The sequence below is a fragment of the Leopardus geoffroyi genome, chromosome E1 (assembly GCF_018350155.1).
Source record: "Leopardus geoffroyi isolate Oge1 chromosome E1, O.geoffroyi_Oge1_pat1.0, whole genome shotgun sequence".
NCBI classification, from domain to species: domain Eukaryota; kingdom Metazoa; phylum Chordata; class Mammalia; order Carnivora; family Felidae; genus Leopardus; species Leopardus geoffroyi.
The window spans coordinates 50,548,190-50,573,576 of record NC_059330.1 but is presented as its reverse complement, the minus strand read 5'-3'; the positions used below and the strand labels follow the sequence as shown (position 1 = coordinate 50,573,576).

Below are 25,387 nucleotides of genomic sequence, written 5' to 3'. Positions count from 1 at the left end.
AGAGAAAACTTTCAGTCAGGTAAATTGCCAGATCAAATACTTAAATATGCTCTTCAAGAGTTTCCAAGCAGCCTTCTAAGTATAATTTATGTTTGCCTGATGATGCAGCAGGAAGAAAACTGTTTCTGAAAAACCAAGCAACTGCAGCTTTAGGTCAGCTGTGTTGGACTATTCTGGAAGAGGAAAGTGGAGTTGGGCACCTTAGGTGACAGACAGTTCTTTGTGTAGCGTTCCTACAGCAAACAAGGGACAAGGGTTGACCAAAGACAAAGGAAAGGACAGTTGTGCTGGTCCCATGGGGAAGGCAAAGCTTTCACTAGAGACTAGGGGGCCCAGGAACTCAACAAGGGACCCAAGATAATCACATCAGAAAGGAGGCATTTTGCATAAGCCCCTTAGAATAGAAATTCAGTGAGGATTAAAGAAAGGAGTAAGATAAAGCAGCCTTGTCTTTCCAAGTCCAAGGACAGTACCCAAGGGGGCCCAAGTCTCCTGTCACAGTGAGAGCCTAGAGCTCTGTGTCTACCTGAGAACAAGAATTTTGACCCCATACTTATCTTTCTTCCTTTCTCAAATGATGGCCAAATAGAACAGGGGGATAACCTCGAAGATTTTAAGACGTCTATCTGCCTTCTACTTCTGACGTAACTATGGCCTCCCAAATTTTCAAATCTTTTTTTTTTTTTAATTTTTTTTTTCAACGTTTATTTTTGGGACAGAGAGAGCATGAACAGGGGAGGGGCAGAGAGAGAGGGAGACACAGAATCGGAAACAGGCTCCAGGCTCCGAGCCATCAGCCCAGAGCCCGACGCGGGGCTCGAACTCACGGACCGCGAGATCGTGACCTGGCTGAAGTCGGACGCTTAACCGACTGCACCACCCAGGCGCCCCCAAATTTTCAAATCTTAATGCAGTTCAGTAAAAAGGAAAACCCGAGGATTAGTGTCTGGCTTCATGATCCTCCCTGCACAAGCATCACATCCCAGAGAGAAATAAAATGCAAAGCTAAGAGACAAGAACGCCGTTGATGTCTGAGAGAAGAATGCTTTTTATTGCCAAGTTGAAGTACGTTATGCCGGCTATTGTATGGAAACGGAAAAAGAGGTCCTCAATTTCATCTGAGGAAAACTGTCCCATTGGCCTCCAGGGCAAGGAATACTTACCTAAGAAAATTAAGAGGCAATTTCCATGGGACTGAACAGTCTCCACTCTTCCCAAATTCGTTTCTATGTCCATCTTCCTGATCTGTCTCAACAGCTGAGCTGAATACTAACTAAATGGAAAAGCTCTATACACATATTCAATCAATTGGAGTTTTGCATTCGATGCTCTAGGACTGGTATTGGCAAACCATAAACTGTGGGCCAAATCCAGCCCATTGCCTGGTTCTGTAAATAAAGTTTAGTTGGGACACAGAACCACACTCATTCATTTGTGTATTATTTATGGATGCTTCCATACTGCAACCCCAGACCTGTGTAGTTGTAACAGACTAATGCAACCCAAAGCCAAAAATATTTACTATCTGGCCCTTTACAGAAAAACTTTGCCAGTCTTGGTCTAGAACGTCACAGCCCACATTCTGCAGAGCAGAGGTTATTGATCCTGCGGGGTCTATAAACTGCACTCCACTCCCCTCCCCTCAACAAAACATGTTTGCAAAACTACGTGTTCCATGTACCATGTGCGTTTTCCTAGGGAAAAGGTCCTAGCTTTCAACAGATTCCTAAAGAAATCCAGAGTACCCCAATTAAAGCCAAAGAAAACCAAAGAGCATCTTTAGCTGCCAGCATATTAACAGTGCTAAAACACACACACATGCGTGCACACACACACACACCCCTAGACAAGAGGAACACAGACCTTCTACAATAAAATCTCTCTTTTTTTCTATTCTAATAGGGTTGGTTTGATAGCTTCCACCTCCCAGATTTTACTCTGGCATTTTTCCACCTGAATATGTAAATTTTCAGGGGTCCAATTAACAACTGCATCTTCTATTTGCTAATTCAATAAAAAATGGAAGGTTGCTTTTAAGCCAGCAAATCTCCCTCTAAGTCATAGATAGGCATTAAGAAGACAAAATCCCCAACACGATAGAGATTTAATTCATTTTACTTGATCTGACCACCAACTCCAATGAATTTTATGAATATATGAATCTTCCCTTCAAGGCCACAGGCAGTCACATCACCAAAACAAGCATTTGGGGGGGAAATCAGGAACTGGGCATCCATTGCACTTTTAAGCCAAAGATTAAGCATTTTGTTAGACGACTTTGGGAGAAACAGAGTAGTTTCTCTGAACAGAGCTAATGAAGCCTCTTGGTCAAGAAAAGCATTTTTAGTGTTAAAAACTATGAAAACATTAGCCCTTCTCTGTCACTTTTGTGACTACCTTCCAAAGACACTAAATCAAATGCACTTGGAGAAGCCAGGGGTCGCGTTAGTCTCAGGGCTGGCTTCCTCAAATGCTGAGGCTAATGAGTATTTCATGTCCTAGACTTGGACGTCTGACATTTCAGGACTAACAAAGAGCACAGGAGGGTAGGACCACAATTAAAAAGCTAATCAACCAAAGGTAACCACAAACAATAATAATGCTGATGCACAATGAGTGGAGTAATATAGAGGGTCGAGTGACCTGTGTGTATGTACAGGAGACCTTCCAACTTATATCAACTTAAATATGGTTTACACATCTCTCTCTTTATTTTAAAATTAGTTTAGAACTTATAACACGGTTCACACACACACACACACACACACACACACACACACACACTCTAGAATTTAGACTTGTAAGTCTAGCAAGCCATTCTACTTGAGCACATAAGATATCTAATCACCATGTTGTACATCATTTCTATGGGGACAATGTATTCCAAGTTCCAAGTCAGTATTCCAGGAACACACCCTCTCTGACATGGCGTGTGAAATATGCCAATTCCCAGGCCCCACCCTGGACCAATGAAATCCCAAACTTGGCACAGGCGGTGTTCACCAGCTCCCAGTTGATTCCAGTGTGCATCAGGTTGAGAACCATTGACAAACTCCTTCTCTGTCTCAGTACGATTGTTTTGCAAGTTTGGGCCCTGGGTTCACAAACTGGAGAGGCGAATGCATGAGAACACACTCGGTTAAGAATATTTCTAAGTAGAAACCGCACTGAACAACAGGTATGAGTTGTCTGACTCAGACCAGAACGAGGCTTTGCCTTACATACTCCGCCAAAAGCTGTGACGGAGGGACCTCCGAGTTTTCTACTACTTGCTTTTTTCATTAAACAGATGAAGAAAAGAAGGAATACAGTTGTGATGTTTTTTTTCTCTTGGTCTCAACAAGGGAAACCGCCCAATTTAGTAAGGTAGGTGAGAAAGAGAATGGCCATAATCACTAGGATAATACACTTTTCCCGGCTGGAAGAAGATGAGGAACAGAGGTAGCTTTAAAGAAGATGAAACTACATTTGATCAAACAGGTATCTCTTGGAACTAGGGATACAAAGAAGGTACGGGAGGGCCATACTCGCTCTGGGCAACTGCTCTGAGCCAGACAAAAGACAAGAACAAGGGGAAAATGCAGACACAGAAAAACTAACGACTACATTTCAAAATCTAAAAGGGAAAGAAGAGAAGATTTTCAGGAGGAATAATCTCCATATCTGTGAACTTGAGGCAAAGAAAAGAAAGAGAGGGAGTTCTCTTCTTCCTTTCTCACCAAAATTCTCCATCGTTGTCCTTCAAGAATAGCCTCGTGTAAACCCAACGTCCAAAAGCCATGTTTGCTGGTTATTATCGGTTTACAGCTTCCCTGCATCAATTCACTCACTTTTCATCAAGGAACCTAGAGAACCTAGGGGCATATTTAGTCTTAAGAAAGAGCTTTCACTGCGTTGTCAACCTGCCAGGAACCCATAATGGCACTAGCCTCCTACGGAGTGCTACCCCGTGCTGCTGTGTGCTACTGAAGTGAAATGTGGCCTCAACCACTGGCAATCGGGCCGTCTATTCCTAGGAACTAATTCAACCTTCCCCATTATCTCCTATCCTGTCAAAGAACTTTTATTTTCTTGTATTGCAGCCCTCCCGTCAATAGTAAGGCTTCTTTATTGAACAAGGGGGGAGAAGAGAAGAAAGCAAAAAGCGCATCTTAACACAAAGGCAAACCTTGGGGCTTATGCATTGTAAGGAGGGACAGAAGCAGAAGAAGGCACCAATTCCCAGTGTGGTTTGACATGACATCTCCTCTCAGAACTGACATATATCCTCCTCGCTAAGTAGAGATGTCCACAGAAGCCACTTGGCGGAGCGTGGGACTTAGCAAATATACACAGGCACACGTGTAGAAGGGTAGATAGGTGATTAAAAAACTGCATCAGGAATCACATTCCATTAATACCACAAAGGCCAAGAGAACCCAACTCGTGACTCTGAGATGTGACAAAAGTGATTTTATGTTTCCCAAAGTTGGGGAAAGGGTATGACTGGGATACCTCACCACTTCACCTGAAATATGTGGTTACTACCCAGGAGTTGAGCAGAAATCTAAGGATGTGGCAAGCAGCCACAACAGCTGGAACAGGTGTTTTACAAAGAAGAGCTCCTCACTGTCATTGTTATAATACTCTTAAAGATGCATATTAAATAGTTTCCTCTGGACCACAGACACGACTGAACTTAAAAATAAAAGCCCTATAAATATTGCCAACCCAACCTTGCCTCTTGTATCTCCCTCCTTGCATAAAATGGAATCTTTTCAACCAAGCACTTAAACATAAATATTAAAATAATAAGTGGGACAGACTACAGATCTACTTACAATTTCATCACTACGGTAGCACCTTTTGACCAGGGCCAATGCATTCGTTTTATGAAGAACAAGAGAAGTCTGAGAAGCTTAAGGACTCATATGACACATCATTAAATATTTAATCACCTTTTTAAGTCCTAAGCCTTTGCCATATTTCATCCATCTAGACAGTTCATTCTATACTATAGATTCCAAGGCCCCCTTTGGAGGGGAAAAAAAGGAAAAGAAAAGGACAGAAAATGGGGGAAAACAACCTTCTGAGAGGCAGGATTAAATTATCTCAAGGATGAGTTTCTATTGGTGCTTTAGTGAACCTGCTTCACCCTGTAAACCCACCAATCCACAGGAGGGCCAACCAATTGAGTCCACGGTATTTAGTCTCCAAGAATCAATTTTACAAAAGATGCCACGTCTGTTGCTTTGGATTCGTGTAGGGTGAAAAATGGATGTTGCTGCAAGAGAAAGGAGAAACACATGGTATTAATATTCAGCACTGACAATACATGAGATTAGCAATTTAACAGATGTGTTTGGTAAACAGATTAAAGTACCCCTATTAGGATTAAACTGGACTCTTCCAACCTCTTCCCAAGTCAAGTATACGCCTAGTGATGAGGACATTCTCCCAAGTCCAGTATACGCCTAGTGATGAGGACATTCTAAAGATAACTTTTATTAAAAGCCTCCCATTTTGATATGTTTCTGCTACAGAGTATTTATCAAGTATATGCCTAGTGATGAGGGCATTTTAAAGATAACTTTTATTGTAAGCCTCCCATTTTGATATGTTTCTGCTACAGAGTATTTATTATTTGGAAAATATATGTAATTAGGCTATATAAACCCCACCTATGGTAAAATACAATGATTGGCAAAGACAGCCCGGACTCTGATTTACAAATAACCCTGTCCCCTACAAAGTAATTTTAGACTGATACAGTGGTAAAATAATGAGAAATTTCATAGATTTATGCACACTGATTTCTCAAGAATTGGATAGCAGAAGGAGAAACCAATTTTTGTAGCATAGTAAATGGGCAAAGCATTGCTCTCCCTTGACCCTGGAGAGCTGGTTTGAACTGAAACAGTTAACAAAGCCACTCTCTAAGCCACATCGACAGCCACGAGTTGTACTTATGTCTCTCTTAATGAAGAGTTGATCCATCTGGAAAATAACGCAAACTGCCAAACTCTAGGTATGTGCAGAGAAATTCAACTTGGAGATTAAAGATTGAAAAGCAAAAAAAAAAAAAAAAAAAAAAGTCTCTATTCATGCAGCTCAGATTAAGCAAACTTCACAAAAATGCCATAGCAGGGGCGCCTGGGTGGCTCAGTCGGTTGAGCGTCCGACTTCGGCTCAGGTCATGATCTTGCGGTCCGTGAGTTCGAGCCCCGCGTCGGGCTCTGTGCTGACAGCTCAGAGCCTGGAGCCTGTTTCGGATTCTGTGTCTCCCTCTTTCTCTGACCCTCCCCTGTTCATGCTCTCTCTCTCTGTCTCAAAAAATAAATAAATGTTAAAAAAAAATTAAAAAAAAAAAGCCATAGTGAGTGCAGGCATAGTGGGTCCAAGAGGCCACACAGTGGAGCAATTCTGAAGAAAATGAAGCCATTTTCTCTGCACCAGCATGACCCTCCCCCAAAGGCACAATTTTGTTACAGCAAGTTCCCAGGTGTCACACTGGAACCTCACACCTCTAATATAAAGGAGATACATCAACTCACGAACCATAGTTCTAACAGTGGGAAACAGAATCCAACAAACAATCCAAAAAGGATGATTCCTTTGGGTAGAACCTAGTGCCAGTGTCATCATCCACCTGTCAGGTACGCCCTCCCCTCCGTCATGGCCACCTCTCTCATTGTCTGGTGGTATTATTTTCAGTGCCTAGTTGAGCCGCTAAATAGGAGTGTTTCTGCATGCAGACATGGAGATGACTCGCTTCATTTCTCCCTGACTTTGGGGATGTTAGTTTATCACCTTCATGTTGCCCCAGAGGTAGGTTTTCTCCCCGTAAGTGTTTTAAACCTGACGGCACAGGGCTAGATGAGGCAGCTCTGTGGGGAACTGAATGCCCGCCCATTGAAGGTTTAGGAAGCCATGCAAATGGGAAGAGAACAAAGGAATGAAACCCAAAAGAAGGTAGGTGGTCGCTGGTCAGTCTCCTGACTCAAAACATGGAAAAGAGGCTTTCTGCTTTTCGCATCTAGAAGATACAGGTTGGGTGTTGGCTCAGAGCCTTACCCCCACCATATTAACCAAAGTTCTAGATGCCGGGTCCTGCGTCCTGAGCTCCTTACCCAAATAAATAGCACAGTTACTTCCGATTACTAACCACTTATGCAGCACACTTACCAAGGGCTTTACCATCATGCTTATTAGCTTTCCCACATCCTCTGACACTTCGCGATCTCTTAGTGTACTTAAAAGTTTTTACTATCAAAACAGGACGTGTCAAACCTCAGATTGTGTCCATGACTACTGCCGATGCCTGCCAGCCCTATCTTGCTTCTGGTTCTGCTCTGGCGGTTAGCTCAGTGAGGGTAGCCTTAGTCTGTGAATGAATCGAATGACCTAAACCGACGTCTTTAAGAAAAAGAGTCCTCAGGCATCTTTTAGCATTCCCAGGCTGGGAAAATGCTGGGGAGGGGAGGACAGGCAGGCATGTCAAAATGGAAAGTGTGACTTGCCTTCTTGTGTGGGTTTTGAGGCTGTAAAAGGTTGGGAGAGAAGCCAGTCCCTTCTATAAGCAATAGACTAGGAATAGCAAGGCCAGCAACTCGAAGATGAGCAAATGAGGCATCATGGATTCCTCTCCCCAGGCTGCGTTTTTCTAAAAAGGAGCCAGCTACAGCAAGGGAGGACATTGCCAATGGTTGTGCCTGGAGAAAACATGGAGATCCGAGAACACACTGCCGGGAGCACTGGGGCGAGCCACAGTCACCAACGGTCACCATATCTTCTACACAACACCTCGTCCCTCATGACTATCATTTCCTATGGGTTCAATCATCCTTGCTCAGCACTTTGATTCAATCTAGAACTTCCCAGGATATTCAAAGAACATAATCACCTCCCTGGGCAATCATCTGCATCACCTGATTATCATTTCTGGTGGTTATCATCTGGGATTGGGGGGGGTCAACAATCAATGTTCCAGGGGCCAAATCTAGCCCACGGCCTATTCGTGAAGTAAAGGTGTATGGGAACACAGCCACACCATCTGTTTACATATTGGATAGAGCTGCTCTCACACTAAAACAACGGAGTTGAATAGCAGCCCACAAAGCCGGAAACGTTTCCTATCTAACCCTTTACAGAGCAAGTTGGCTGGTCCCCACTCTAGAGGAACAAACCCTACTGAGCCATGTCCCTCAGTGGGAGTTTGAGAGAACAAGGAGATGATGGTGAAGCATGTACACCCTCCATCCCAGTTAGGGGAAAAACATGTGAGATTTCTCTAAGGGGTACATGTCTGGGTTGGCGCCTTAATTACACTGTCCTTCACCTGGAAAAAGGATTTTTTTTTCCCCTTTCTTCACCAACTCCTACAATGTAAACACTAGTCTCTCAGCATGTGTTTTCCCAATGCTAAAGTCAAAGAGTTTGGACTCAGATTTTCCACTTAAAAACCTCAATTCCACAGGAAAGCAGGGAGCAGTTATAGCCTTAAAAGGCAAATCCATTTCCAGTCACAAAGGCAAATGCCATAAAAAGAACTGGGGGGGGGGGGGGAGCACATGACCTTATAACATTAATACGTAGACCATAAAAGACCACAGCATTAGAACATAATGGAAAGGTGGAATTCAACATCACTCGCTCATGTATACAAAGCTAGAACTCAGCATTTTTTTTCCCAAATGTGTTTCACTGAAACCTCTGATAAGAGCCCCCTCGGAAGGGAAAAAAATGTTCTGCATTTTAAACAGGCAGAAATATATAGAAAGTGCTCTTCTCCTTCTGAAAATAGGGACAAACAAGACAACTTTAAAATAGGAGTACAGGCTTCATAAGACACCCCAGAAATCACCCCATGTCCATTGCACTTTATGTGAAATTAATTTTAAAATGCTCTGGAGGTTGCATAAGTATATCCAAAAAGGGTAGCCAGGACTGAAAAGGCCCCCGACTGGCTATTAAAAATATAGCCAGAGAGGAAATGTCCAGCCCAAACAGGTGGTATGCTAAGTTTTCTCAAGCAATTACGCATCCTCTTTCCTCCCGCCACTGTGGGTCACAGTTGAATACAGCCAACAGAATGCTAAGTCCCAGGGGATGCCTTTTTATAGGGGACAATTGCTGCCCCAAGGAGACCACCTTTTCTATTCTGGAACTCTCCCCAGGGTTCTTTTATGGTCCCTCAATCGGAGAATGGTTCAGACTGAAATCAAATTTTAACCAACAGAGCTGAAAATCCATGTGATTGGCTGTGACCATCACCTATTGTGTGGATTGGCTTTCTGTAAGTCTTTCTGGCTTGACATCTCCAAGCTATACTTTTTCTTTCCTTTTTTCCAACTTTACTGGAATAGAATTGGCTTATAGCATCGTGTGAGTTTAAGTATACAATGTGGCGATTTGGTACATATTTATATATCATGAAATAATCACCACGATAATACCATCCATCACCTCATACAGTTAGCATTCTTTTTTTGTGTGATGAGAACCTTTAAGATCTAGTCTCCTAGCAACTTTCAAGTATGCAACACAATATCATTAACTATGCTATTAACTATTAACGGTGCTATGCACATTCCATCCATGTTGCCACAAACAGCAGAATTTTTTTTAAGGCTGAATAATATTCCATTGCATGTGTATGTGTGTGTAACAAGTGTTCTTTTCTTTTTTTAATGTTTATTTATTGAGAGAGAGATTTGAGAAAGAGAGAGAGAGAGCGCGTGCGGGCGCATACACAAGTGGGTGAGGGGCAGAGACAGGAAGACACAGAATCTGAAGCAGGTGCCAGGCTCTGAGCTGTCAGCACAGAGCCCGAGGCGGGCTGGAACCCACCAACCACGAGATCATGACCTGGGCTGAAGTCGGATGCCCAACCGACTGCGCCACCTAGGCGCCCCTCGTGTGTTCTTTACCCATTCATGCACTAATGGGCATTTACATTGTTTCTATGCCTTTTGCTACTGTAAATAATGCTGCAGTGAACATGCGGATCCAGATGCTTCCTCAAGATAGTGACTCCGTTGCCTGAGACATGACACCCAGAAGTGAGATGTCTCAATCATACGATATTTCTATTTTTCTTTTTTTGAGGAACGCCCACACTGCTCTCCATCCTGGCTGTATTAATCTGCATTCCCAGCAACAGTATACCAGGGTTCTCTTTTCTCTACCACCTCACCAACACTTGTTGTTTCTTATCTTTTTGGTAACAGTCATTCTAACAGGCGTAGTTTGGATTGGCATTTCCCCGGTGACTAGTGATGACGAGCATCTCTTCGTGTACTTGTTGGCAAAAACCTCGTGGGACTACTTCAAACCAAAACCTTCTGCGCAGCAAAAGAAACAGCCAATGGAAGGAAATGGCAACCTACACAATGGGAGAAAATATTTGCAAACCACATACCTGATAAGTGGATAATATTCAAAATATATTTTAAAAACTCATAACACTCAATCGCAAAAAAAAATCTGATTTTTTTTTTTAAATGGGCAAAGGACCTGAGAAGACATTTTTCCAAAGAAGATATACAAATGGCAGGGGGGCCTGGGTGGCTCAGTCGGCAAAGCGTCCGACTTCGGCTCAGGTCACGATCTTGCGGTTTGTGAGTCCGAGCCCCGCGTCGGGCTCTGTGCTGACAGCTCAGCGCCTGGAGCCTCCTTCAGATTCTGTGTCTCCCTCTCTCTCTGCACCCTCACCCCCCGCTTGCACTCTGTGTGTGTGTCTCCCTCTCAGAAATAAAACAAAAATTAAAAAGAAAAAAGAATGATGTCAATGTTTGCTCTTATTTCTACCAAACAAAACTTCCTTCCCCCGCTAAAATTAAAACCTTGATACTTGAAATAAATCTAGGGAATGGTTAATGCAAATTAGCAAATAGTCAGAATTTAATCATTTCCCCCCCCAAATGTGTTTGAACATACAATTAGATAAACGTTCCCAAGTTTAGGTGTTCACCATCTATGCTAAAGAACCATGTGTAATTAGCTCAAACTTGGGAGTTACCACAATTTCAGAGAATCTATTTTTAGACAAAAATTCTGAGATCCTATTCTCACCCCTTCTTTTCATAGTTTGTGCAAATGGTAAGCTGTGAATGCAGAGGTAAGACGATGGAAACTAAGAAGGCTTGGTCTTACTTATTTTCACGCATGTGAAAACCAGAAGGAGAAAACAGTCTATCCCCCCTAAACACTCACCGAAAAGAATTCATCCTAAATATGTTATCAAAACCTGATGAGTTGTCCAGCACTTTTCCCCCTCATTACAGAAATCCTTTAAATCATGCTTTCCTTCATTTATAAGTGGTGGCTCTTGATATCATAAGAACTTGAAAATATAAATTTTTATAGGCATCTAGTGTATATGATAACCAGTTTACCAGCGTGGAAAAAATTACAAAGCAAGGCGACCTGCCCCAGGTCATGCTAAAGAAGGATTTAGGAAGCACAAAGGACTCGACTCTTGTTTTCTCGAATTCACTTCCATGTCAGTGAACCAGCTCCTGCAACAAGGTTGTTTGATTATAATTTGGGTCTTAGTCACTCTACCTTTACTAGCTGTTGGTCAGGACAGGTTTACGCTGGGAACCATACGTACCATAAGTTCTGGATATGTTGGCCGTTCTTTGGAATTCTTCTTCAAGCTTAAAGAAAAAAAATTAATCACATTAAAACCTAGGAACCATCTGTATTTTCACTAGCCTAGGACATCAGAACCTGCAGAAGACTAAACGTAGCCAGCTTTAAAATGTATTGAACACACAAATCTCCTGTCTTGACTTCCCCCTTTTGTTACACCTTTAAAATTAGGTTTTAAATCACTCTCGGTGTACCTTAACAGGAAGAAGAGGTGTGTGTGTGTGCGTGTGTGTGTGTGTGTGTGTGTGTGTGTGTGTGTCCTGCATCCTTTTGGTACTTTTAAAGAGTATCCTTTTGATACTTTACCAACAACATACAAACTAGCTCTCCTGATCTACAGCCATTATATTCCAAATTACAAATCTACTTTCCTTCAAAAGAGCTTTCACTCACCCCTCCCCCCGGGAAAGAAATTGGCAGGTGTTTCTTACATTACATCTGTTATCTCTTCACTCTCTTCAATGCCTGGTTCTCCTGGCTTCCGGTTCCCTTGAATGTATCATTTGCTTTTATATATTCCTAACCGAACCCACCTAAGATAGAAGCAATACCTCCATGAAATGTCTAAAGTAAGGCTACTTGTCTACAACCTCCTAGCTAATGAAAGAGAAAACACCCTCAGTCAGTGCCTAAGCAGTTTTTCTTCTTAGAAATTCTCTGTGGCCGTGCACGATTGTCCAATGGCTCCCATTCTGTATATACAACTGCACATATACACAAACGTCTTAATAACATGTGATACCGGAGGCAACAGTAACAACAACAGTAACTTCTTACTGCAGTGAGACCAACCCTTCCCCTCTATCCTCAACCCACCCCTGTATCCACCCATGGCCTTAAATTAGAAAAAAAGAAAATAAGCAGTTTATTTTGGAGTTGGAATCCCAGGTTACAGAATGAAGAAAAGGAGGATTCTGGAGACTGTGGTTTGCAAGGCAACCTCCAGACTCCTCTGCCCACGGGGGCACAAAATCATACATGAATGGAAAGGAAACTTAGCCTGGCATCGAAGTAACCAAAATGTGACTGATCAGTAGGTAGCTGCGATTTGTGCTAATGGATCATTTTGAGCAGATGGGAGCTTATATGTGTGACATGAGCTCTGCTCCTCCCCCAAAGGCTAATAACAACGGGGGGGGGGGTGTCTGGGGGGGAGGCGGGGGTGGAGGGACAGAGCCATAAGAGAGCGAAGTCACTGAGACGCTTTGAGAAACTGTGGTGTAAAACAAAACGAAATGGGAAAAAAAGAGAGAGAGAGAGAGAAGGAGAAAGCTTTTGAACCAAAACAACTTAAAACAGCCTACCAGTTTATTCCAGGCAATGCTGTGAGTAGAAGCCAGGGAACCTGAGACAGGGTACAGTAGATGTGAGCAGAGAAGTTTCAACCTGGGACTGAGGGCAGATCTAGGACCTAGCGACCTCAGTGACCAGACAACCTATGAGAGAAAGTTTCGTCTCAACTGAGGATAAAAATAAGAGTGGATTAGAAAGAGAAGAGGAATTATCAACTGTCAAAATCAGGTCGATATGAGAAGGTGTGCCTGAGTGAAATGAATGAGACCTTGGACCCTTGGACTCACTTATGACTTTGTATCTATATCCTTCTAGATCTCTATAGATACATGTGTATCCTTCTGTATCTCTATAGATACTTACGTATCTATATCCTGAGGTTCTATAGTGCTTTACTGCCGGTTCTCAAGTGCAGGTGATTTTGACCTGTAGGGGATACTTGGCAACCTCTGGAGGCGTTTTATACAACTGGCATCTAATAGGTAGATATTAGATGTGGCCCAGGATATTGTTAAACATCCTATAATGCACAGCACGGTTGCCCACAACAAAGACTGATCCAGTCCAAAAAGTCATTAGGGCTGAGGTTGCAAACCCTTGGGCTACGTGTCCTAGGATATTCCTCCTCACTGCTGCCTTCTCTCTCCTGCTTAGAAATGAAATTCACTTACAAGCAGCCCCAGCTGGCTCGTCTGTCCTTTGCACACATTCTCAACACTACCACGTCTCTATCCCCGAACCCCAGAAGCAGAAGTTGTCTTTCTAAGTTCAAGAGCTCGTTCACCTAGATGGAAACACAGGAGGAGGAGTGTGATCCCAGGAGCGTGGCTGATTTGCACACAGACCATAGTGAAAAAACCAAAGGGCTAATGCACAGAAGCCTTGGGTTTTCGGCTACCGTTCAAAGCCAATCAAAAACCAGAAAGTCTTCCCCCAAATCTGAACAATCTAACTTCCGAAAAGCAACAACGAAAAGCACAGACACAGCATTAAATCCACGCTCGCTAGTCACCAGCTTGATTTCAGGTGTCTCTACTTAGACAGGAATATTAGTCGGCCATCAGGCCAGGACTCTGCATGGACTCTATTAACATCCTCCTTGAGGACCATCAGCCACCTTCACATCACCAGCTTCCACCGGTCAGCAAGTGAACCAAGGGAATGACAGGAAAGGAAGCTTCTTGCTTAAATGTTAGAACAATGGCCACTTCTACCAACCAGAGATCTTTGTGATGTTGCTGATTTTTGAAGTTCTATTTAGCAGAAAATGAAATAAGACTATCTTCTCATCAGGTAGAGAGATGTAAATGCTTCCTTTTTTTTTTAAGGAGAAATCTTTTTTTTTTTTGAGAGAGAGAGAGAGAGAGAGAGAACGTGAGTGGGGGATGGGTGGGGGGGGCAGAGGGATCCAAAGCAGGCTCTGCACTGACAGCAGCGAGCCCAATGGGGGGCTTGAACTCATGAACCTAGAGATCGTGACCTGAGCCAAAGTGGGACGCTCAGCCAACTGAGCCACCCAGGTGCCCCCAAGGAGAGATCATTTTAAGTAAGGATGGCTTATCTTTTTACTTCTGGAACAGGTTAAGAAAAGTCCTCTAGATTTTTTTTTCTTTCTTTTAGTCTGTATAAAGAAAATGTGGGGAACGTACCCCAAGCTGATGCATCATAAATGTTTAGGATTCCTAAAGCCTCAGGGATTGCTGGCCAATAGGCTATTTCTTGACCTCTGATTAGAAGGCTCACAATTTCCTGCAATAGCACTACTGTGGAGCATTCATGGAAAATACTTATGTAGCAATCCAGGGCTGTTTACTGAATGAATGTAACTGATGAAACACATTGTCTCCATCTTTTAAACTGAGCACTTCAAAACATGGGCTAAGAATAGGAAAATATTCAGGATCAGGTTGGGGGGAGGGAGCAAATTTTCCACGTTTGATAGGAAGTGCTTGAAATCCAGTATAAAATAAGCCCCACCAATTTCTTTTTGGATTAGAGTCAGACTTTTGAATTTTCAAGTGGCTGGTCATGTTCAAGCGTGCAATTAGCTAACTGCTCTAATTCGTCTTCCAAAGGCCACAACACACGCTCCTGACCGTAGCTGACACTAAAAAACACCTCCATGCTGTCTTGAGAACTGCTAGCTTGAAGTCTGTGCTGACCAGAGGATTTCTGCCTATTTGAATGCCCTCTGACGGTTTCCAAGAAGGCCTGTGTGGTGCGCCCACAGAATAAAAAACACGCTGCGCCTCTCAAGCCCATACATTTGTCAGAAGCAAAATAAACGTCCGGTGCCTCTATTTACTCTTCTTCCTGAACAAGTCGGGAACTATATTTGATCGTCTCTGTTTGATGCTAGTCCCTCTGAGTCAGACAGTTTCAGCGTCTGGGTGGGTCTCCTCCAACATGCCATCAGGCTGGTCAGCTGGGCACTGAGCCCCTTAAATAGGCCTGAAGGAGAGGCAAAAAGAAGGTCGGGCTGTTTTGGCACCCAGTAGTTGGTTTCCAGAGACTTCCTTCAGTCACCAAACCTGTGCATCGATAGGAAGTGGCTATAGAGAAAAGCGTAAGCCTGCTACGGCTCCCTTTTTCCTTTCGGGATATTCATTTGTTAAGCCTCTGTGGGACTAGGATGTAAAGCTTTTCTATTGGACTTCTGTGTTATGCATCCCAAAGCAAGGCCTTTATGGTCAGCATCACCTACTCCGGGAAAGCTTTAAAAACCTTATGACAATAGGGGCGCCTGGGTGGCGCAGTCGGTTAAGCGTCCGACTTCAGCCAGGTCACGATCTCGCGGTCCGGGAGTTCGAGCCCCGCGTCAGGCTCTGGACTGATGGCTCGGAGCCTGGAGCCTGTTTCCGATTCTGTGTCTCCCTCTCTCTCTGCCCCTCCCCCGTTCATGCTCTGTCTCTCTCTGTCCCAAAAATAAATAAACGTTGAAAAAAAAAATTAAAAAAAAAAAAAAACCCTATGACAAGAGAGCCATGTGTAGGGAACAAAAGAGGAGGAAATGTCATTCAGTAGTCCTATTTCAGAAGAAGGACAGAAGGGAACGGCGTGTAAGACACCACTGGTTTTTCCTTTAAGTCCATAAAGAACAAATGCTTTAAATTTCTCCCCTCTCCTACCCTTCTGCGCCCACCCTCCCACTCCCCGGAGTGTCTGAGCCTACTGCACGAGAAACACCTCGGCTGGGGCTCTGGGCTCTAAATGTAACTTTGGGTGGGACAGTGACAGCCTGGCGGCACTTTGAGCTACACACACGCCACAGACCAGGATCACGGTCAACTCACAAGCCGTGATCAGAGGAGAGGGGCCGCCAAGATGACCCCCTGGAAGAAGCTGTGCCGTGTCGACCAGCACTGGGATGTCATCAAGTGCTCAGTTAGGATTAATCCCAGGAAAGATCACAAACACTCTGACAGATGACCTAAACCAGGAACGATGCAACCTTTCTCTTCCAGTGTGGCATTTAGCCCAAAGACAGAGGTAGGAGATAAAATCCCAGGTGTACCTACCTCGAAATTCGGGATCAGTTTTTTACTTCCCAAATCTTACGCCCCTTTCCCCACTTACCACAAAACTTGGGGCTTTCTGAGAAGTCGTGAAGGATCATTGCCTGACTATGCCATTAAAATACAAAAACACACATGGAGGTCACTCCAAAAAGGGTCCTTTCATGAAAAGGTATCTCAACACACGGCTGTGTAGATAGGGAAGTAGAAAAACTGCTATGAAAGGGAGTTACACTCAGGCTGTATCCTTTTCTTCATCAAGAAATAGAAAGGGGGTGCTCGTAAATCACCTCTGCATTCTTTCTACTCAGCCCCAGGTCAAATTTAAAACTGTCAGTGAGAAAACAAGTGAAATACCTAGTTTGCTGCTGGGGGCAGGTGTGTACCTGTAAGCTAATACATAGAAAATGAAATGGCTTCCAGCAAGATCTAAGCCATTCATAAAAGCTTTTAAAAAAAAAAAAATCAGCACCGTCTCTTGAAGCATTAGACAACTTTTCCAACTTGGTTGATCTCAAAATAACGTTCACACTGCAGGGGTACCAAAGAAAATATATTGGCAGTTTATGGAAGGCAAAAAACTATTGACCCAGATTCTGAAACAGAAGGGTCTATACTCTTAAAGAAAATCCAAGTGAGGATCATTAAGAATGCTCATAAAATTCAGAATTAATTCTCTTCTTCTTTCCAATTCTCCTACCAACAAAAACGACTCGCTATTTTACACAACTGATATTCTTAAATATCAGGTTCTATAGGGACAACAACACTGAAGGTTTGAGGAACTTCTTCTTTGAAGACTTCAAAGTTCAAGTGATTCAAGTTTTCTTTCTATTGCATATATACATATACATATATAGTGTATTATGCATTATGTATATATGTATATAAATAGTATATATATATATATATATATATATATGCATATTATATATACATATATATATTAGTAACCCTCTTAAGCAAGCCAGACTGGCTGACATGAATATGAGTAAAAGGACACAGAATTAACAGCATTAACAGAGCTAATGGTTCCAGGAAAGCTAGAAAATGTCTATGGCTCAAAGTTTTTAAATTAATGAACTATGGTAGCTGAGACTAAAATTGACAGAAAATGAGAGGGGAACAGAGGCCTCAGAGGTCAGCCAGAAGATACTGGCAGTGATTTTAGGAGTGTAGGGTAGGCACAGGGTGGTCACCCTACAAAGCACAATAATAAAGTATCTGGATTGTCCCCGTATGTGTGTGCACCTGTTAAAATTAGAAAGCATTATTTCAAGGTTCTCATTTTTTAAATGTCCATTAAAAAAAAAAAAGCTTTAATGCTTTGAATCAAATTAGAAAGCATTTCAAGGTTCTCATTTTTTACATGTCCATTAAAAAAAAAAAAAGCTTTAATGCTTTGAATCTTCAGGGGGAAATTCTACATCAGAGGAAAAAAATACTCTGGTGAAAGAAAAAGCAATTGAATGATTTTTTTTTTAAATAAATTATAGAAGAAAAACAGTTCCTGAAAAGGAAGCAGTTGATAATCAGGTCCACAAACCACAGGTCAAAATTAGGGGCCCTCACCCCAGCTGTATAGTGGAAAGATTTGAGAACATTTGAAAACTATTGAGATTCGGGACCCTCCCCCAACCAATGAAGTCAGAACGTCTGCGCGTATGCCTAAGAGACAGTACATTTGAAAGTTCTCTCGCGTCTTATAAATGAACAGCCAGCGTTAACAACCACTGCATTAAACCGGTGATTCTCAAAAGGCAGCTCAGCTTTCTTAAACTTTTCACATCAGCCTTGTTCTTACCAAGTTTTCCAAAGTACCCAGAATCCTGGGGAAAGGGGGACAGGCAGCCGAAAGGTTATAGGGAGGATAGTTTGAGAAGCCTTCCCTAGATAGATGCTTTCCCTTTACCGCTCCTCTTGAGAACTACTGGTCTGAACTATCCAATGCGACTCACCCCCTTTTCCTAGGTGATCTTTCAACGTTTGGGGATAAGGAGAAAGAAAAACAGCAACAACAACGACAACAAAAACAAATGTTTGAATCCAGAAGGCAGGACCATGGGCCCATCTCAACCTGGCCAGTATGCCACCATATCCAGCACATTTGCTCAAGGAAAGCTCAGAAGAGGGAGTACCAGTGAGGGGCATCTAACGACACCCCGTGCCCACTGCTCCAGCCCCTCTCTAGCCATTCAGCCAAACCTCAAACAAAAATGAGCAACGGTGGGCCGGCCTCATACGTCATCGGGGCCAAAGACCAGGGGTGACACGGGGACCGGGGCTAACCAGAAGTCCAAGAGGCCTTAGTTTCACAAACAACAGACGGTTGCTTTGTCTCATCGTGTTTCCCAATAAAAGCTGCATTCAGAGCGCTTCTTCCAAAGAGCGTGGAGGCCAAGGAATGATAACATTGAGGAGCTGTGCTGTGAAACAGCCTCCAGAGGCCCAGCTCCTTCCTCAAGAGGGAGCGGCCAGGGTCACTCCTCTCCCAGGGTCACAGCTGGGCTTGTCACTGTCTGCTTCTGCAGATAGGATGCCCATATCAACGAGCTCCATTTTGTGCTTTCCTTCTGTTCTTTTCCTCCTCTTCCAGGCGCACTTGCAATGGTCCTTAGGATGAGGTTATACCAGGCAGTCTGGTCACCAGGCAGAGAGGAGAAAACCATGCCCTCTCCCACTTTCCTCGATCCCCCCGACAATTTCCAGGAAAATAAAATTTACATTGTTAGCACAACTCCTTCCATCTTCCCTCTCCAACTTGGATTGGATTCCCTCTTCAGACCCCCCAGTACTGTCCATTGTACCCTCACAGGCAAGGATATCCCCCGTTAACAAGTACCGTGTAGAAGGCAGCCTAGAAGACACGAGAACTACTCTACAAGACGTATAGGTAACTAAGTCACACTCTCCAACTCTCTACTGCCTGCTCATCCAAAGTAATTCTTTGCATCTAATCTATTCCCCAGCTCTAATCCTCCAATGGTCTGACCACTGTTCTCTTAACACTCTAATCAACCTCAAATAGCTTATAGCTCTCATAAAGGAGTTTCTCACTTTTGTGACATGAAGCATGCTATGTTTTCTGCTTGGAATACCTTTCCCTTCCCTACTTCCCTCACCCCTTGGAAAATCCCTCACGTCGTCTTCAGCTCAGGATCTATCTCCTCCCGAAACTCCATCCTAATGCCTTTCCTCTGAGTTCCCCGAATACCCTATGCAGATCTCCACCCCTGGACGTGCCATATGGAACCACAAGTACTGACTGATGAGACTCCACTACTTGGCTCTGACTTCAAAGAGGGCGGGGACTGGGACAAAGGCATCTTTGTTTCTCCAGCATCAAGGGCACACTCCATAAATGCTTTGGGAATGAATGCATGCCGAATGGATTAAAACCAATGGAGGAAGTCCATGAGAAGTCCTCTTTGTCCTTAACACCGCGTTTGGCAGATGGAGCTCTCTTACCACTGTGAGGTAAAGTCAACAAACTCTTCGGTGAACTTGTCTCCCGGGAGCTGTGGTGAGGGCTCCTCTACCACCTGTTTGAGCTGTTGGAAGGGAGTTCCCCAAGAGTCATAGGGAAACCGAAGGATCGCCAACTCAATCTAGAGGGGAGAGAAAGACAAGGGGACAACAGCTTACACAGAGCTACTTTAGGGAATCCGCTGTGTCCCGATCCAGAAGAGTCAGCGGGAACTCCAAAGGTGAAGTTCACGCAAAACTGGGGGAGAAACAAACTAACAACATGTTCTCTATTTGTTCCCAATTCCTAGCACTAGGGATTGTCAAACGTGATGTTACTAGAGGCAGCCAATGAAGCCTATTTATCACTGGGTCCTCCGCAAAAGCCACTGTGACACTTAATAAAATTGCAAGCCAGCCGTATTAAACTTTGGGATGTAAAGCAACCAGGTTTTCCAGTGTTTGGTCTGAAATGGAATTCTCGCCCTGAGACCTTTGCGGAGTGTACATCTGCTGCCATCTGCAGGCCCCTTGCTGGAATGGAGAAGAAACAAAACAAAACAAAACAAAACAAGACAAAACGCTAGGACCAAATGACGGATCTTTTTTTGGATTGGAGTAAGGCCACTTTGCCATGACAAGACTATCACGTGTCTTCTGGGCAGGGATGTGAAATAACTCACAGGATTTAATCAGCTGCTGTGCCTGGAAAGGAGCCAGGCCCACAGTGGATAATTCCAGACCTTGGTGATACGCTGAAAATTTATGACCACCAATGTCACAAACAAAGCACTAATTGTATAACTTTAGGACTGCGCCTAAGGAGATTATCCTGTGTGTTGCTATGCCCTTTGGCTATATATGACCCCACTGGCCAAGACTTCTATCATAATCCTATTCTGGAAAGCACAGCCTATGTCCTGGGTGACTCAGCTCTGTCAGGCTCCACGTACATTAGCACTCATTGAGAAGCTTGAGCCTTGATTAAAATAATTTAATTTTCAATATATTTTTTAATGTTTATTGATTGATTTTGGGGAGAGACAGAGTGCAAGGAGGGGAGGGGCAGAAAGCGAGAAAGAGAGAGAAGCCAAAGCCGGCTCCGCACTGTCAGCACAGAGCCTGACGCAGGGCTCGAACTCACGAACCGCGAGATTGTGACCTGAGCCGAAATCAAGACTCGGATGCTTAACCAACTGAGCGTCCCAGGTGCCCCAAATAATCTAATTTTAACGTTTACTTATTTTTGAGACAGAGAGAAACAGAGCATGAATAGGGGAGGGTCAGAGAGAGAGGGAGACACAGAATCCAAAGCAGGCTCCAGGCTCCAAGCTGTCAGCACACAGCCTGACGCGGGGCCCGAACTCACGGACCGCGAGATCATGACCTGAGCCGGAGTGGACGCTTAACCGACTGAGCCACCCAGGAGCCCCTACTTTTAAACTAGAAGGAAAACTACGAGCAGCTGTAGTCAGGATTCATTGTACAGATGAGGATAATAAGACCGTTCATGTGACTCCATCGGTTACTCAAGGGCATACGACCAGTTAGAGGTGAATAAAGACTGGGTTTGCTCAATCCCAGGGCGGTTATTTCTACGACACCACACTGCAGACAACCATCACTTAGAACCTCCTGCTATCTCAGGCCGAAAGCAGAGGTTTCTGGACCCACACTTAGGGCATTTGCCTTCTGGTCTCAGAACCCACCCCATTTCAGCTTCGTGCCCGGAACCTCACAGACCAGTGCGATCATTACCATTGTGATGCCCAGACTCCAAATGTCAGACTTCACACTATATCCCTTCTGATTGAGCTCTGGGTTTATTCTTTCGGGCTGGAAAGGAGACGGGAAAAGACAAATGAGATGACATTCTTAGCTCCACAAAGTCTCTAGGGGTGGGGGTGTCACCAGCTGCCAAGTGAGTTGTTTTAAACTTGTTAACCTGCCTCCCAGGCCAAGAAGATTCACTACTGCAAAAAATATTGATGCCTCTGTGGGATTTTCCGCCTTCTACAGGAGTCTGTTCCTGGAGGCGATAATGGAGCAAAGTCCTCCCCAATTCAAAACTAATTTTAATTTCGCCTTAAGAAGAAATAGGAGATACACATTATGAAGCTACTCTGCCAGTCTAGAATTTTCCTCGTTAAAAACACCAACATTCCAGAACTCAATACTAAGAATGCGCAAGCGTCCCTGAGAGACTCCCTGAGATTAGCTCAGCACTGATGGGAAGGTTTTCAATCCCAAGGGCAAATCTATTTCCAAATAGAACACAGAAGCCCCTTCATGTTAAAGGGGGTCCCGAGGTCTCTGCCAATGGCAACGAATCTTCACAGCCATGAGGTTCTCTCAGGACTAATCTCCTTGTCTGGTTGGGGTAACTTAAATTCTGTTCACTCTTCTCTCCCCAACAAACAAGATAACACCCCCCTGCCACACAGTGTGAAAAATCTGTGTGGGCTGTATGGATTACTTACACGTTTTTCTTTTTCCAAGTGATATACCTCTTTTACTTGCTTTTTATTAAAAAAATAATAGTACGTATGAAGCAAATAACTGAGGATTACAGACAGAAAATATTTGAGAAAAAAATAAGACGGAGACTATTTCTTGCACCGTAAGCGCATTTCCATTTTCCCTCTGTGGCCATCCATTTCCTTTTTCCTGGCGTGGTCTGCTTGTGTCTGCGTTCCCAGATTGCAGGCCCCCTCCCCCCCGCCTCCCCCACCAGCTGGCATACTTACGGCCATGTACGGTTTGCATCCTGCATCAATGGTTTTAGCGACTGAGTCTACAAGGTAGCCACTGATTCCAAAATCGCACATCTTTACTTGGCCCAGAGTGTTGATCAGCACGTTGGAAGGCTTGACGTCTAAAAGCAAGCACCAGGAGCCCATGATCCCAGCCTGCTTTGAAGATCCATGCGTTTACCACCAGGGGGCCTGAAATCTCCTTCCCCCTCACCTTCCCTTCCCTCTGAGGCCCAACACAAAAGTCAACAGCCATCCCTGACTCACGCTTCATAGACCTTCCTGCTTTCAACTTTTCTATTTCATGTTTTGTCCCTCTCGTAGGATTGCGAACCCACCGATGGAAAGGGCTGTTGCCTCTATCTATTGCCCCCATTCACCTAGTAAAAACTTAAAAAGCTATTAGTGAATCAAATGCCCAGTTCCTTGGGCATAGTCTCTATTACGCAAAATGAGAAAGTTCCAGAAATCGGCTGTACTACATTGACCCTGTAACGAACAGTACTGTATTGCACGCTTAAAATTTGCCATGAGTGTAGGTCTCATGTTAAACGTTCTTGTGACAACAAAATCATTTTTTTAAAGCCCGGCTCATCATGACCTATTGCACATTAAGAGTAGGAGTAAGGGACGCCTGGGTGGCTCAGTCGGTTGAGCGGCCGACTTCAGCTCAGGTCATGATCTCATGGTCCGTGAGTTTGAGCCCCGCGTCGGGCTCTGTGCTGACAGCTCAGAGCCTGGAGCCTGCTTCGGATTCTGTGTCTCCCTCTCTCTCTGCCCCTCCCCTGCTCATGGTCTGTCTCTCTCGGTCTCAAAAATAAATAAAAACATTAAAAAAAAAAAAAAGAGTAGGAGCAAACAGACCACAGAATGAAAAGGCAGACCGCGATAAAATGATATATCAAATCTGATCAAAACAACCAGTTTTGATGGAAGCCTCTGCAAGGGGCTTGTCAGAGGTCACATAGTGTAAACTCATCAGAAATCCAGAAATTTCAGACCACAAAACATACCCCCAAATAGATTACCGTTATCTCTGGATAACGGACTTAGAAATTACGGTCAACTTTTTTCCTTTGTGATGCTTTTCACAAAGCACACGTAATCAACAGAGTCATTCTAAAAACATTAAAAATTATCCTTTATAATGTTTTCCCTTATACTTAACAGTGGACATGCACATTTTATTATTTTTTATACTTCACTTATACATTTTTAATACAAACGAAATACTTCCTAATTTTGAAATAGATCCTTAAAAATTAAGTTTCCTGTTTGTGGGTAATCCACATTCTTCTGTCCATCTGGATTCTTGCCCACTTTCTCCTCCTCCTCCTCTTCCTTCCTATTTTTCCAATTTCTAAAAGTAACAATTAATGATAGTAATAACAGCAATAACGGGCACTCTCTGCAAGGCATTTCGCATCACTTTCAGACTCAGAGAGTATAAGAATTACCAAACCCCACTACCCTACTAGCTATCCATACTTTCCATTAATTTTTCCTCAGATTTGGCTGAGTGCATCTTCAAAGTAGCTTTCTTTGACTATAGTCACCCGGTGCTAATCATTTCCTTGCTTTATATTCTACCTAGACTGCTTCCATATTTGGCACTCTTACATTTGCAATGTGGTTTATTTTCTCCACGCATTTGTTGTATATTTATCTTATTTCCCTATCAAGAATCGCTTTATGGAATTTTAATAAGAATATGTTTTGTTCTCAGATACCTCCTGGGGTATCTATTATAGTGCTGCATAAATGGTAGAAAAAGGAGTATAAGTGATAAATGGATACGTGAAAGATGAACGATTGATACACGGGTGGATGGATGGATGGATGGATGGATGGGTGGGTGGATGGATGGATGGATGGGTGGATGAAAGATGGCAGGCCAATCAATCAGAAGGGAAAAAGAGGAGGTGGAGGAAGAAGAGACAAATCTACCAATGTTTTCACTTTATCCTGCCTCCTGTTGTCTGAAAAAGCTGTGCTTTATACCAGAACTCTTCCAACTTTAAGGTATGCAAAAAATTACCTGGGGATCTTGTTAAAAATGGAGATTCAGGTGGTCTTGGGACCCATGATTCTGCTTTTCTAACAAGCTCCCAGGTGCCAGCCAATACGAGATGCATTTTTATCCTTTTCCCCAAAATTCTCAGTAGGGTAATCCCAGAGCTGTGCCTGGTAGCAGGTGTTTTATACTCAATTTAGGTGTAATAAAAAGCCCATGTCTTCGCATGTCCTCAGACAAGATAAAAAGCGGCTACTTATCTGATTTGCTATTCATCTGGGAACGAAAACCCCTCAGTTCTATTGCCTAACTCAATTCCACTCCCATCCATTGGGGGAAGAAAAATCTGGGTGAAAGAAATAGATTTTATAAAAGGAACAGCTAAAGCAACACCATGGATGCTTACCTCGATGAATGACAGAGAGCTTACTGTGTAAATGTTCTAACGCCTTTACAATCTGCAAGAGAAACACAAGATCGATTTTTCTCCATCACTGGAAAGAAACTGAATGTTAAGTGTACCCAGGTTTATTATCCCTGGCTTAACGTCATAAGGTGAGGTATTTTCTCAAATAGTGGTGGCCCTATCCAGGAAAACACAGAGGAAGCTACACTAATTGGACTCCACCCACCAGACAGGACCGGATCTCACAGCGTCTCCCTCCTCTAACTGGTGTTTCATTTGGTCTCCAACATTTTTTCTCTCCACCCTC

General features: G+C 43.5%; 1 protein-coding gene across 4 annotated transcripts in view; it reads right to left on the bottom strand.

Annotated features, from left to right (window-relative positions):
- Positions 1-1,427: 1,427 nt before the first annotated feature.
- MAP2K6 (mitogen-activated protein kinase kinase 6) overlaps positions 1,428-25,387 on the bottom strand; it is a 116,494-nt gene continuing 92,534 nt past the window's right edge. For all 4 annotated transcript variants that reach the window (XM_045489559.1, XM_045489562.1, XM_045489560.1 and 1 more), the window contains 6 exons: positions 25,081-25,132; positions 22,655-22,782; positions 21,666-21,743; positions 19,911-20,050; positions 11,594-11,639; positions 1,428-5,263 (listed from right to left, as the gene is read on the bottom strand). In XM_045489559.1, coding sequence (XP_045345515.1) covers positions 5,186-5,263; positions 11,594-11,639; positions 19,911-20,050; positions 21,666-21,743; positions 22,655-22,782; positions 25,081-25,132 — 522 coding nt within the window. In that variant the 3' untranslated portion in view covers positions 1,428-5,185. The remainder of the gene's footprint in view (positions 5,264-11,593; positions 11,640-19,910; positions 20,051-21,665; positions 21,744-22,654; positions 22,783-25,080; positions 25,133-25,387) is intronic.